General features: G+C 52.9%; 1 protein-coding gene across 1 annotated transcript in view; it reads left to right on the forward strand.

Moving 5' to 3' along the window:
• Positions 1-14916, forward strand: part of SDC4 (syndecan 4) — a 25593-nt gene extending 10677 nt beyond the window's left edge. Inside the window, exons 2-5 of the mRNA XM_081832266.1 lie at positions 7389-7524; positions 8592-8638; positions 9442-9640; positions 12580-14916. Coding sequence (XP_081688392.1) covers positions 7389-7524; positions 8592-8638; positions 9442-9640; positions 12580-12731 — 534 coding nt within the window. The 3' untranslated portion in view covers positions 12732-14916. The remainder of the gene's footprint in view (positions 1-7388; positions 7525-8591; positions 8639-9441; positions 9641-12579) is intronic.
• Positions 14917-15126: the final 210 nt, after the last annotated feature.

Consider the following 15126-nt stretch of genomic DNA (forward strand, 5'->3'; position numbering starts at 1 on the left):
GCGCCTGGGTGGCTCAGTTGGTTAAGCGACTGCCTTCGGCTCAGGTCATGATCCTGGAGTCCCGGGATCGAGTCCCGCATCGGGCTCCCTGCTCGGCAGGGAGTCTGCTTTGCCCTCTGACCCTATCCCCTCTCATGTGTTCTCTCTCATTCTCTCTCTCTCAAATAAATAAATAAAATCTTTAAAAAAAAAAAAAAAAAGAACCAGTTCTCAGCAGCCCCACCCCTCCTGCTGGGATCTGTAGGAACCCCTCGCTGAGCTGTTTGCGGCCTGGAGGGGGATGGGGGTTTGCTAAGGGTACAGGACCACCTGGACAAAGCCCAGAACAGGGTCACCCTCCTCAGTTGGAGGGGCAGAGTTTCTAGGCCTACGGAGGCTGAGTGAATTGCAAGGAGCGCTCTGTCCTTGGAGAGGGGATTTGATGGTGGCCGGGAAGGTACAGTGTCTGAAAAGCCCGTAGATTTTCAGTACATGGGCCCCTAGAGAGGGAGGAGAAGGCCTGTGTCAACAGTTGGGGCCTGATTTAACCCTAGTAGTACTGGAAGCCTGACTCACTGGTGACCTTCAGGAACGTCCCTGCACCTGGCCAGGCCCTTTGGCCCTGTCTGCTAGAGGCAGGGTGACTGGAAGTGGGTACATTTCACAGCCAGAAAAACCTGAGTCACCATCCCAGCTCTGCTGCTCACCCAAGGACATGCAGTTAGTTAATAAGTCACTTCACCAGTGTGTCCTCAGTGAAACACCCCTGTGTCACTCAAGGGTCATAATCGGTGTTTGGCAAACTTGTTAAGTGCTGGCTTGATCTTGGTTTATTCTTAGTGGCTAGACGAGGGCTCTTCCCCGGGGCCAGATGTTGGCTTCAGGGAGGTGGTATCTGAGTGCATGCCAAAAATGTAAACCGATAGTTACAGTTCTTGGGGTTCAAAACTTTTTTATCCTTTCCAGAGGGCTCCAGGAGTCCCCAGGAGATCACTTTGTGATTTGAACAGTTCTTCCCAGCTTTGGCCTTCTACGGTCCCCCCTACCATCCCTGCTACTTTTTTTTTAAAGATTTTATTTATTTGACAGCGAGAGAGGGAACACAAGCAGCGGGAGTGGGAGAGGGAGAAGCAGGTTTCCCGCAGAGCAGGGAGCCCGATGCGGGGCTCGATCCCAGGACCCTGGGATCATGACCTGAGCCGAAGGCAGACGCTTAACGACTGAGCCACCCAGGCGCCCCTCCCTGCTACTTTTTACCACCTCGTCTGTGCCCCCAGTTACCTCCCCCACCCTCTGGCCAGTCCCTCCTACTCAGGCCTCCCCCCCCCCCAGTCTGCTTCTCCCCTCCCCCACCCTGTAGGCTGGGAGCTCCGCTTGCCCCAGTTTTCTCTGGCACAGAGGCTGGCTAGTCAGGTGACACCTGGGGTAATGGAAAGGGGAGGCAGGGAAGGGCTGGTGTGTGTGGAAACAGTGACTTGGTGGTGCCCACTGGTCGCGGCCAGGCCTGCAGGGCTGGCTGTACCACTCGGACCTCAGGCCACGGGGGCAGGGATGACCCGTGGCCAGTCACAGGGAGTGGGGACACTCCTTGCCCGGGGAAAGACCGGCTGGGAGACGTCTGTGGGACAGACTGACCTGGTCTGGAGCAGTGGCTTCCTCACGGGGGCGGGTTGTGGAAGGGGGAGGCTGGGAAGGGGCAGGAAGCCAGCACCCAGGGCTGATCTAATCAGCCGAGACAAGGCTATCAACTTTGCTCTTGAGAACACAGGAGGCTTGTTTACGTCCCGCCCGTAGATCCAGCAGGGACTTCGGATCTGCTGCCTAGATTACAAGTCCCAGCTTCAATGCACTTCTGTCTCTGCGGCCCTTGGGGAGCCAGCCCCCTCCCAGCTGTCTCCAGCGGTAATCGGAGCAGTGCCCAGCTTGGTTACCAGGCCCTGAGACAGACAGAGGCTTGTCTCTTTGAGAACCTTTTACAGGTGGGCAAACTGAGGCCCAGTGGGGAAATCTCCATCACCTGCTGGCAGGAGGATGTCCAGAATGCAGGACCCCACCCCCAGCCCCATTCCTAGCTGGCACCCCAGCATCCTGGAGCCCTTGCTGTGGAATGGTTTGCCCTGGGGGGGGGGGGTTGGTGAAAAGTTGGCTGCTGGCAGTGCCAAGCCTGGCTTCTCTCCTGAGTGATTGTGTTCAGAGTAACCCGACCTTGGAGTGGGCAGAGCTGACATTCGAAACCCCCCCCAGCCCCACCCCCCACCCCCAGACCTGGCTTAACCCTCCAGGTACCAGAGTACTGGCTGTGTGTGGTTTCTTTTTGCCTTTTGGATTTTTTTGTTTTGTTTTGTCCCCAAGGCAAGTCAGTAAATACCCCGGGGGGTACAGGTCCCCCAGTAGAATGTCAGGCGTCTCTGGTCACTTCCATTTGCTCCTTTTGGAAAAATACAACTGCGTTTCCTATGCCTCTGTCGTCTTAGAACGGGTGCTCCAAGTTGTGTGGTCTCTGCCCATCTCTGGGTCCTTTGCAATTGCAAGGGACCTGGTCGGTTGTCCCAGAAGCAAAATAAATACCCATTATAGGTATTTATTCACGATTTGCGAAGCACAGCCCTCCCCCCCCTCCCCCGCACCCCGATCCACTGACCACCTTCTTTCTAGCAGGGGAGCTGCTTCCACAGCTTTTCCCAGGTCTCTCTGACCCTTTGAGCACTAATCCCTTTAGCCAGAAGGGAGGCAGGTGGGGATTGATAATAGCTGCTACTCATTGAGCACCTGCTGTGGACCAGGCCATATGCTGGATTCTTTGCACACACTAATGCATTGCACTTAATCCTCATCATCCTGCAGGGTGCTCCTAGCCCTGGGTACCGAAAGAGAAAGCTGAGGGTTCAAGATGTGACGTAGACTCCAAGACTCCTGCAGTTAGGAAGTGGCCAGATTGTACTTTGCTTGTGGGTCACCACTCTGCTGGCAGATCCTTCCTTTCTGCTGAGGTGTAGATCTCTGACTGTGGCTTCAGGGTTTGCTCATTCTGGGGGGTATCTGACCCTTCAGAAAGGGGGATGGCGGAAGACAGTGATTGTACCAGAGGCCGCTTTTGGGGATCTCTGGTCAGAATCACTCTGGTGGATTCAGTAGCTGGAGCCCAGTGTCCTTGCTCCCCCACCCCACCCCCACCCCCCCTTGAATTTGGCTTGCACGGTTGTCCTTCTGGTCTCACCTCCTGAAAGAAGGGTCAAGTGTGTCCCTGACCCTACCTCTGCTGGGGAGGAGCCTGAGGGCAGAGGTGGGGGAGGGTGGGGGGGGAGGGGGAGGCTCTCCTCCCTCTTTTCCTCCCACCAGCCAACCAGGCCTTGACCCTGAACTTCTCCCTGGTGCCCCAGCCAAGTTTTTGTTCTTTTGTTTAAGCAATATCAGTTTCACCTTTGTTTGCTCCCTGGTGGAGCCTGGCCTGGCAGTGTGGGGTCAGGGTGGAGAGGAGACGCGAGGGTGGCAGTGAGAAATCTGGTTGTGGCTGAGGCATGGTCTTGAGAAAGATCTAGGTTCAAACCCCAGCTCCGTTGCTTTCTAGTTGTGTGACTTTGGATAAATGACTCTATTGCACCTGAGTTTCTTGCAAAATGGTCAGAGCACGTTACAAGACTGTTGGGCCGTTGCAAATGAGCTCATAAAGGGAAGACTCCAGCTTGGTGCCTGGCTCGTGGTGGATACTTGAGCTAGTCACCCCAGCCCCTATGCTTTTCCCTGGTGACTGAAGCTGTAGGACTTTGGGATAGGTTGGTGACCTTTTCCTAGCTTCGTGCCTATAGTGTAAGGACTGGATGCGGAATATGTCTGGAGTGACAGCTGTGGCCTGTGGGTTTGCTGAGACCCTTTGTTTTGCAGCCAAAATCCTTGAAGCAGGGCAGGGAGGACAACTCCAGCCTCAAGCCAGGAGACCTAGGTTCTAAGTCCAGCTCTGCTGCCAAGTGCTTGGGTGACCTTGGCAAAGTCCCTTGTCTTTTAATCTGTTTGCTGGGTTATAAAATGAGACCGTTGGGCTCAGTGACCTCGGATACCTTCTGTTGGCAGGTGTTAGTTCCTTTGGAACAAAACAGCACCTACCCCCTCTTCTGTGGATAATCTGGGAAGGCATTCAGCATCTCAACCCCCAGGCACCAACCCCAGGTGTCCACCAGCCCTGGGGCAAGCAGGTCTGTGGGACCCAGGCCCACTGACCTATTTCTGTTGTGGTCTGTGAGAAAGGAGACCCGAGGGCCCAGAGAGGGTGCCTGTGTGAACACACAATCCACAGGCAGGGGTGGGGGTGAGTGGAGAATAGACGGGTAGCTCAGCTGGGAGCAGGATCGGGTCCTCTCTGGTCAAGGCTGGGTCTGGCTGCTGAGTGGCCTCATTCTTCAGATGTACCCCAGACTGAATGGGCCTTGTCTGCAAAGCAGGTAAGGCAAGGGAGGGCTGTTGGCATGCCCATACACACAAAGGGATGCTTGCCCATAATGCTTGCCCATTGCTGACCCAGTCTTAAAGGGTTCCCACGTGGGAATGTCCCTCTTGTCAGGAGTCATGGGCAGAGAGGAACAGAGAGGGTGCTTCTGGAGTGGAAGAAAGATCTGCTTTCCTGTGCCCTCCCATGGGTACGCCCCACAAAGCTTCTTCCAGGCCCTGGGACTTGCTGGAGGAAGGCACGTGGGCCCCTGTAATGCAGCCTGGAGAGCCCCAGGATAGGTGTCTGACTGGGTCTACCCCTGGCTGTGCCCCTGACCCCTGGTGCGACCTTAGCCAAGCCGTTTATCCTCCCCAGGAACCTGGTATGGAAAGGAAGGGGGAGGGATCACCAGGCGACCCCTAAGAGGGCTGAACTGTCAGTGAATCTGGGTTTCATCTTTGGTTTCGAGACCACCATACCTGCCTCCTCTCTTCGCCTCTGTCTGGCTAATGAAAAATGGAGCTAGTAACTGTCAGCCAATCAGCATGCTAATCCCGTGGGTTGTTTTGAAACACCCCTTAACACTTTCACATAGTAAAAGAAGGGCAGGATGTGTAAACAACATTCCAGGGCTTCGGGGAATAAGAACCCTGTGGGGCGGGTCTCCCGCCTGAAACTGCCCGCCTGAAACTGCCCAGCGTTGGGACCCCAGCCCCTGTCTGGAGGACTTGGAGCTGTGACTCCCATGGGAGTCTCCAGGCCAGGTCGACAAGTGGCCAAAGTACCTTTTTTCTCTGCTGGGCTGGATTTGACCTCCACTTGACAGGGCTCCCTCCTAGCTTGGGTGGCCGGGCACTCTGTGTACATGCGTGTTCATGCAGGTGTTCATTCGCATGTGACTAAAGGCTTGAGTGACCCAGGCCTGGGTTCTGGTCCAGTGTGGCCACTTTCTGCCGATGTGACCTTGGGCAAGCCACTTAACCTTTCTGAGGCCCCAGTTCCACTTCTGCCCACTTCTGCACAAGATCTATCAGGAGGACGTACTTCATTTGCTAAGGGCTTAAAAGGTCCTGCTCTTTCAGATTTGGGCCCTGGGGGAATTCGCGGCAGGAGATGGGGGTAGGAGCACAGGGACCTCACCCTAGGGGACAGTTTTGCAACCACCACGGAGGAGCCTTCCTCCCAAGCTGCCAGACCGAAGCCACAGGCACGGGGCTGTGTGCGGGGGCTGGAATTCCAACACCAGCAGCTCAGCAGCTCCTGATTCCCAAGTCATGAAGTCATCCCCAACCAGGGCTTAACCCCTTCTGGCTCCCCACCCCCATGTGTGCCCAGTGTTCAGCAAAGAGTCTCCCATCCGGTGGAAGAGGGCTGTGTGCCCACTGCCTTCTCCCCTGGCCTGACCCTCCTCCCTTCCGGGAATCCAGCATCTGCCCTCTCGGGGGTGGAAGAGGGCATGACAGTCAGGTCCTGCCCACCTCTCCCCAGAAGCCAGGGGAGGAAGTACAGAGCGTGGGCCTCTCCTGCAATGCTTACCTGGTCCTAGGAACAGATATTCCTCCTCGGGCTACCCCCTTCCCTGGTGTCACTGGCAGTCTTAGCTGGGTGAAGGACAGCCTGGGGCAGTCAAAAAGACACCTGGCCTCTCCACTCTGAGTTGTCTGGCTGACTCAGTTATGCGACCTTAGGCAAGTCACTGCCTTGTCCAGAGCTCAGATTCTCTCAGATTCTGTGAAATGAGAGCATGGGACCTCCCTGGCCTCTGTAACTGGAATTCTGGTGGTTCTGAGCAGAGCCCCAATATCCTACAGTTAGGGGCTCTGGGAAAGAAGAGGAGAATGTTTAGAGGAGATGTAATGTTTAGAGGAGAATATAAGAGGAGAATGTGTATTGAACTTCATTGAAACCCTAACTCTTTTGGCAAATAGCAGGCACTTTAGTATTTGAGTTAATCAGCGGGGGGGGGGAAATGAACTTTGCTCAGGGCTGTTGTTCTTTGGGAAGCCTCAGCCCCAGAGCTAAGAGGAAGGTGGTAAGCATTCTGAATGTTTCCTACCCTTGTGAGCTCTGGGGGATGGGAACAGAGTAGCTGATGTACTTATAGGACCTTGGGGAAGTTTTTGCCTCCCTGGACCTTGTACTTTCCCTTTGAAAGCTTCTTGGTGGAAGTGGGGTTTAAGATTCTGCTGTGATGTGACGGGCTGGGTCCCCGTGCGGTAGGGGCTGAGGACATTTGTGGGTGCTGGAGTGGGTGGTCCATCCACAGGATGCCTCTTTTGCCCTCCCCTGTGCTGGTACAGAAGAGATCTATGGGAGATGCTGGAAAGCTGAGTACAAGAGTGTGCTTACGTACTTGTGAGTCACCAGGTCTGCACAGTGCCTGGCCTGAGGCTGCCCTGGGGCGTGGGTGAGCCAGCCCTGGCTGTCCCAGCCCAGTCTGAGTCAGCTGGGAAAGGTGTCCTGGACTGGGCAAGACCGGGGCCAGCAGCCCTCTCCCTGCCTCGGGTGAATCAGCTGTGACTTTTTTTGCATCCTAGAACCCTGGAGCGTCATATCCTCAAGCCTGTGTGGTTCTGCATGCAGGCAGCTCGATGCTGAATTCTCTCTTTTCGACCTGCTACTTGTGTCAGAAGGAAATTCCCAGTTTCCTCTTTTGTAAAATGAGGTTAAAGACATGCCTTTGGTGTTAAGAACAGGGACTTACCCATACTAATTGCTTAGTCAATAGTACCTAGTAATATTTAATGTTCTGATTATTACCAACTTTATGATTTTTATTAGCCCAGGATGGGAAAGAGATTTGCCTAAGGTCACACAGCAAGTTAGGGACCAGGAGGGGTGGTCTCCAGGTTCTGGCCTGATTACCTTCCAGCACCCCAGGTTATCTTACTGAATGCCCACTTCACTGCCTTTTGGGGCTCGGGGGCTGCAGTAGAGCACCAGGGGGCTACCGATGTGGCTGACGTGACTCCCTTTTTCACCCTAGATCCGAGAGACCGAAGTCATCGACCCCCAAGACCTAGAAGGCCGATACTTTTCTGGGGCCCTACCAGATGACGAGGATGTTGGGGGGCCTGGGCAGGAACCCGATGATTTTGAGCTGTCTGGCTCTGGAGATCTGGGTATGGAGGATCTGGTGGGCAGCCTGGGCTCATGGGGTTGGAGGGAAAGTGGCCTTACCGAGCACAGGGTAGTGAGCTCGCCTTGAGACTTGGATTTGTGTGGGGGGTTTCCAACAGTGCTCCTCCCCTCTCGGAAAAGAGGAAACAAAAGTAACTATCAACCCTTTTCCATCCCTGACAACCCTCCTTGGGTGAGTTATTTGTTGCTTGGAGTTCATTTGTAGCTCTAGGTTTTCTGAGCACCAGCCTGGACCTGTCTGCCTGTGGCTGGGGGCCTAGTGGGTGTGGGGCTGGAAAGAACTGTGATAGTGTTTTCTTCTTATGAAAAGGAAAAGGAGCAGCTCAAAAGCCTGGGAGCATGTGTGGGCAGAGGTGTGAGTGGGGACCCAGGAACAAGCTCCTGCTTCAGAGGGGGGCATGGGTGAAGGGGTGCAGGCCTTGGGTGGCTGGACTGGGGGGGGGGCGGGGAGGGCAGGGCTGTTCATGGTCTTCTGTGACTCCCTGGCTCAGGCTGCTGCACAGAAGCATCCTTCCTCCGTACAGAGTGCTGTGATGATCTCTGTGACCTCTGAGCCTTGGTTTCCAAATCTGTAAAATAGTAAATCAGTGTGTTGGGGATTGGACTGAGTTAAAGCTCTCTTGGCACATATACGGAGCACTCAGGATATATTTTAATGCTGCAATTTCTAATATTTAATATTACAGTCTAGAGTCTTCTCAAAGGAATCCCCTGGGGATCTTATGAAAATGCAGACTGATTCAGTGGGCCCAGGAATCTGTATTTCTAACCGGCACCCAGGGGATGCTAGTGGTCCCTGGATCCATACATTATGGAGCAGGGGTTTGGAGCTGACAGCATCTGCTCAGCTACCTGCTGAGCACTCTTGTGAAAGAACCAGAGAGCCCAGGCTTTGGAGCCCCATTTTACAGATGAGGTGACTGAAGCTGGGGTGGGAATGGTCACTTGCTGTACATTGAGCATTTGAGGGCCTAGCCATGGCTGAAGAAGGGGGAGGTCCTTTATCTAAGGGGAAGTGACCTCACACTCAGCCTTTCTGACCTTCCAGATGACTCAGAGGACCCCCAGATCTTCCCCGAAGTAATCCATCCTCTGGTGAGTAATTACATGCTTTTGCCTCTCCCCACTTGCTCCTCTCTAACACCTGTTGAGAAGGGCCCATAAGTGAGAGTCTGACCTCTCTCTGCAAGAAAGCTTTTATTCGGGGCTCTGGCTCCCTGGGGGCAGGCACAGCTGTGGGTCATGGGTAGGCCGTCCTCCCGGCAGGGGATAATCACTGTCAGCACTTAGATGTGTTTCCAGCCCCTTTTCTGTGCATTTCTAGGTATTTCCCAACATTAATATCAAGTTGTATATACAGTTTTGTGTATATAAAGTGGTCAGGAGTTTGTGAGTTTATTTCCTCACATGATTAAATGTGCTTCCTATTCATTTTTATAGGCCGCATCATCATAGTTCACTGCTTTTCCCTTTTTGATGGAAATGTTTTTTCTGATTTTCTAAAATTAGAACACTACAGCAAGCTTCTTTGACTCAAATCTCTGATTAGCTCCTTGGGACAGGGTCCCAAGCAATTTCTGCAGCTCTGCCACACTGCCCTCCGGGGTGGTGATTCTCGAATACCCACTGACCAGCAGTGAGTGGGATCATGTGCTTCCCTGCGCCCTTGGTCACATTATTCATTCCCCATTTGGGACAGACCTGGAAAGGTGGAGGGTGAGCCTTCGATGGCATCGTTGTTGAGAGTTTGGTGCTGCTTTCTGTCCCAGGACCCCCTGGTTCAGCCAGCAAGATGGCAAAAGCAGACTCCCTCCCTGGCTGAATGCTTCTGTCCCCTGCCCCAGGTTCGTCCCCAGACCACGCTGAGTGTTTGTCTCTCCTCCTTCCACCCCATGCAGGTGCCTCTCGATAACTTTATCCCTGAGAGGGCAGGGCCTGGGAGTTGGGTCCCCACCGAACCCAAGGAATTGGAGGAGAACGAGGTCATCCCAAAAAGGATCTCATCCTTTGAGGGGGACGAGGACGTGTCCAACAAGGTGTCCATGTCCAGCACTGCGCAGGGCAGCAGCATCTTTGAGAGGACAGAGGTTCTGGCAGGTAAGCTCCTCACCAGAGACTTAGGAGGGGGAGAGGACTCAGAGGGAGATAGTGTTGCAGACACGGATGCCTCGGGCCCCAGGGTACCCTGGAGACTCAAGGACTACACCTCCCTAGGGGGTGGCTCTGAGTGGATGAGTGGCCTGGTGGAGACGAGGAAGAATTGCATATCAAAGGCTTCTAAAGAACAGCCTGAGAGTCGGTCCCTTGCCTTAAGTCCTTCTGTCTTGTTTTAAAAACATTTGCACAGCCTGGGGTTGGTACCTGGGGAGTTAATTATTAAACGTTAACTTCCCATGAAAGCCCATTAGGCTGGCTCCCCATCCCCCTGCTCTGTCACTTGATGGCCTTGTGACCTTGGCTGAGAAGCTTTCCAACCCCAGTGGGGACGTGAGCCCCAGTTTCCTCCTCTGTAAATGGGTACAATTCTACCCCTTGGGTTGGTATCATAACTCCATGAAAATTAGAATCTGAAGTAATTTGGCTAACTGGAAAGCGCTTTTCTGATTTGTGGGTGTAATCTGTCATTGAGTCTTCACTGACTTTTCATACTAGGTGGCATACCGGGATCCTTCATATGACAGATTAAGACACTGAGGCCTTGGAGAGGAGAGAGGTTCAGGGTTTGGCCTGACGTGAGAGCCGCAGGGTTCTTGAATGTGGTGTGCTATTGTGGAAGCTCTGTCCCAGGGTGGGGCATCAGGTGTGGCCTTCATCTGGGGTGGGGACGGCTCCCTCTCTCCTTCCCTGGCAGCTTTGGGATCACCGAAGCTCGCGGGGGCGGGTTGTCAGAGGGAACTCTCTCTCTGGCCAAGTTTTATAGGCCAAGGGCCTGTCTGCATGAACCAGCCTGGTGAGTGGCTGCCCTGGGCCCAGGCTCGGTTACTCCTGTCTCCTGGCAGCCAGCCGGGCCAGCACCTCCCAGGAGGCTTGAGGTACAAGGAAAGAGCCCTGTGCCCTGCATTTTGCAGATAAGGCTCCCTGGGAATATAACCCCAGGTGACGTTGGGCCCAGCTCAGCCCTGACCCTGGCCTCCTGATACTGGAGCCAATGTTCTTTCTCCTTTACCTTAGCTACTTGCTGAGCGCTGTAAAGAGGGGTAGGGGGTGCTTTTGGAACCAGAGGGGCCCTTAGAGACCTTTTAGTCCTCTAAGCTTCAAAATATTTGGTAAAAACCTCCCCCATCTTTTTCAAACACAGAGTTTCACTTTTAGCTGGCATATGTGGGGTCAGCCTAAGGTTTTGCTTTCACCAACTCAGGGTTTTGCTGCTTTTAAAGAAAAATGTAAAACCACTGATCTAGTCCAACCATGTGTGTCTTATAAATGGGGAGACCGAGGCCCGGAGAAAGCAAACCACTTGCTTGGGTCACATAGCAAAAGACAGAACCAAAGCCAGGTCATCTCTTAAATCTTCCAGTTGAGAATTAGACAAGCATAAGATCTTCATGTGAGAAGTTATATTGTTGCATTCGTTGGGGTGGGACCCTCCATTCCAGTAGCATCTCAGTGCACCTGGAAGTTTCTCAAGTGCTTACTAGATGCCATCTGATCCATGTGCGCCCCCTCACTGAGTCTCCACAACCCTATCGGACAGGTATGGTTGGCTATCTGTACTCTTACAGATAAGGAAACTGAGGCTCAAGAGAAGCCAAATCACTTGTCCAAAGTCACAAAACTAGGCACTGGGAGCCCCGGCATGTGAACCTAGGACCACAGTCACTTTTGAGACTGCCCTTGAACTTTAACCTGGTGGAGAGTCCCAGCACTGACCAAGGTCCTGATAAGAGGCGCCTGGGGTTATCAGAGGGGAAAGGTGATAAAAACAGTCATGGAGTTGGGATACCTCATTCCATGTGCTTTTTCTGTATTTCCTGGGGTCATTTTGTTGCTGCTCTCTCATATAGAGTTTTAGCAAGAAAGAACCTTACTGGGCTCCTCTGTTCCATTCTGCCCCCATTCTGTGCATAGATTGGGAGTGTGTGCAGGGATGGAAAATTAATCTCCTTAGCCCCAGAAGACCGAATTAGGGGACTCAATCTGCCACAGCAAGGATTCTGTGAGGTGTCCCTGCCCCCTCAGCAAACAGGATAGAGCCCTTCAGGCGGCCTGGCATGCTGCAAAACAGCTGTTCACCTGAGGTTAGCAGCCCGCATCTGCCTGATGCCAGTAGGCAGCCTTGGCCGGTGCTCCTCTCTGAGCTGAATTGGGAGAGTCATTTCATAAGCACTTCGCTGTTGTGCCAGGGTCCAATTCAGGGTGCTAGGGACACACATATAAACCACCAAGGTTTACAAGTAGTGAGTACCGAGGCTCTGCCATGCATTGTTCTAAGCACTTTCGGGGGGTTAATTTATTTAATCCTTAGGACTGATGTGTGAGAAAGGTCCTCCGATTTCTGTTTTGCAATGAGAGAGATGAAGGAACTCGCCCGATCACACAGCCAGTGATGAGTAATGGGAGTGGGTCGCAGGCCTTAGCACACACCGAGCTGCACACGTAGGAGGGGGAGCCACAGTGTGTCATTGTGACAGACAGCACGGCCGTGTTTGGTAGCGTGCACCTGTGTACATGGAGAACGCGTATGCCCGTCTGTAGGTGCTTGCACACTCAGCTCGCGGGAGTGCCGGGAGTCTGTCCGGGCAGATGGTCGCAGCCTGCCGGTTTGCTAGCTCCCGGCGCAGTGAGTGCTAAGCTGTCGCTGGGGGGTGTGCTTGGCTGTGGGCTCCAGCAGGTGCGGGTTGGAATGGTGGCTTTGCCGCCCTAGCGCTGTGGTCTTTGGGGACTTACGGTGACCCCCTGCTGTCTTGTGAATGAGGTCATGCCGAGCACAAGCAACAGCAAGGGGGAGCATGTCCAGCTGTGAGAGAGCTGACTGGGGGGAAGTGGCAGTGTACCCGAGGTCCTGACCCACGGCTCTCCCCATTCTTCCCCTGCAGCTCTGATCGTGGGCAGCGGCGTGGGCATCCTCTTCGCCGTTTTCCTGGTCCTGCTGCTGGTGTGCCGCATGAAGAAGAAGGATGAAGGCACCTATGACCTGGGCAAGAAACCCATCTACAAGAAAGCCCCTACCAACGAGTTCTATGCCTGAAGCGCCCACCTGGGCACTGGCTTGGACCTCCATGGGGAGGGAAGCCAAAGGATTTGGAAGGGTGGACGTTAGGGTAGGGGGAGGGCAACCTAATGCTGACCTGTCCGCATCTCCAGCTCTGATTATGTTTCAAGCGTCAGAAGAGACATCATCTTCTGTTCCTGCCTGCCTCTTCTTGATTCTCTGGGCCTCGGTTGTCCCGGCAGAAAAATAGGGTTACACTTGGCCTTGCTGAAGGCAGGTCTGGGATTGGATCATTTCTTAATCTTACACTTAAAATGTGGGCCCAGCTTACACCCTATCCTGAACATGCCTTACCCAGAGCCCCTCTGAAGCTGGGACAGGAGTCCTTCTGGGCCTCTGCCCCCAGCCAGCTTTCTCCCTCCCTCTTGTGAAAAGGAGCCAGGAGAAGGAACTAGAACCATCTGCACCTTGAGATGTGTCCGTCACAGGGCACTTGTGATCACACTACAGGAGTCTGGTATACCTTGGGCCATTCTCGGCTCTTTCAAGTGACTTTCTGGAAATCAACCTTTTTTATTTGGAGGAGGGGATGGGGAAGGAGGGAGGGTGGGAAGAAAAACAAAGTTCATACTGAAATGGATATGCAGAGTATTTGCAAATCTATCTTAAGCGGGGTATTTTTTTCTGAATGGTTCAGTCCTTGGTGCAGAGCCTCTGCCTGGGCAAGAGTGTGCCCATGCTGAGATGTTCTCCGCTCTCTTGCACTTTCCACAGTATCTGCTAAGTTTGTATTTAATGTTTTTTTTATTTTTGTTTTTTGAAAATGAGAGAAGAGACGGAGACATGATTTTTATTAATTTTTTTTATTAATTTTTTTTTTTTACTATTTATAGCTTCAGACAGGGCCTTCTTCCTCTTTTTCTTTAAATATCCTCCCCATTTTTTGGGGCGCCTGGGTGGCTCAGTTGGTTAAGCGACTGCCTTCGGCTCAGGTCATGATCCTGGAGTCCTGGGATCGAGTCCCACATCGGGCTCCCGGCTCAGCAGGGAGCCTGCTTCTCCCTCTGACCCTCCCCCCTCTCATGTGCTCTCTCTCTCTCAAATAAATAAAATTAAAAAAAAAAAAAATAAATAAATAAATATCCTCCCCCCTTTTTTTTTTTTATACTTAACACTCCCCCAGCTCGTGACCTTGGCCCTTGCTGAAGCTGCTTCCTCTAAGAAGTAGCTTTTGCTGAAACAGTTTTCTAGCAGATCCCAAAATACAATGTTAGGGGATGGTGGGAATATTTGTGTCTCTTTTCTTGTAATATATTATTATTCTTCCTTGGTTCTAGAAAAATAGATAAATATATTTTTTCAGGAAATAGTGTGGTATGTCCCATTTGAAGTTGGCTGGATAGTTGAGTGAGTGGAATTTTGTTTGGCTGAGTGGGTTTTTGCCTCTCTCTCTCTCTCTCTCCTCTCTCTGTTCCTGGTGCCTTCTCCTGATTGGGCTGGAATAGTTGAGGGTAGACAGTTCTACCTTCTTTCTAGCTTCTGCTTTGAGCCCAACCGGTGTTCCTTTGTTTGCTCTCTCCGAATTTATGAGAAAATTGGAGAGCTGTGCTATCCGCTGCGGTGGCCGCTGGCCACGTGCGGCTGTGCAAATCCGTGAAAATCACCCAGAGTTAAAAATCCATTCCTCATTTACACTAACCACATTTCATGTGCTCATTTGCCCATGTGGTTCATGGCTGCTACAGTGAACATGCAGGTAGGGACCATGTCCACCTGTTGAACCGCAGTGCTAGAGAACTAAACTGGCTTAACACGTCCCAGCCCCAGCCTTGCGGGGGGGGTGACCTTGGTCTCTCTGGGCAAAGGGGGAGGGGGACTGGGGGAGGGCTGACTGGGCCCTGGCTTTGGATCTTGTTATTGGTGACCCTCCCCCGCCCCCCGCCCACAAAGAAGAGGCCTGGTGGCTTAGCCTGGGCAGGCTGCATCTTCTCCTGACCCCGCTGGTTGGGGTACGGGGGGAGTCGCCCTTGCCTCCTGCACCCTTCACCGCCACAACCCAGGGTCCCAGCTGGCTGGGTCCTCTGCACTGCCCACCCCGCCAACCCCTCTGGTTTCCCTCTGGCTGTGTTGGGAGTGAGCACCTCTTGTAGCCACCTCACACTGTTGTCTGTTACTTATTTTTTTTTTTTTTTTTGATAAGAATAAAACCTGGTACTTTCTAGATTGCCTGTCTCTGTCATTTTTTTTATTTTTGTCATTTTAAAGTTTGTAAGAAGTCATCCTTTCTGGGTTCTGTATCCCTTGATAGCAGCAGAGACGTAAGAAGCCAAGAAAGGGCGTGGAGAAGAGGAGAGGCAGAAAGTGCACACAGCGGCCTGTGGGCTTGTGCCTGCCTTGGTGTTCTGTTCAGATGGCACCTTGTTTCAAAAAC

This window comes from Leptonychotes weddellii, chromosome 10, assembly GCF_054177405.1.
Source record: "Leptonychotes weddellii isolate Sample4059 chromosome 10, ASM5417740v2, whole genome shotgun sequence".
Taxonomy (NCBI): Eukaryota; Metazoa; Chordata; class Mammalia; order Carnivora; family Phocidae; genus Leptonychotes; species Leptonychotes weddellii.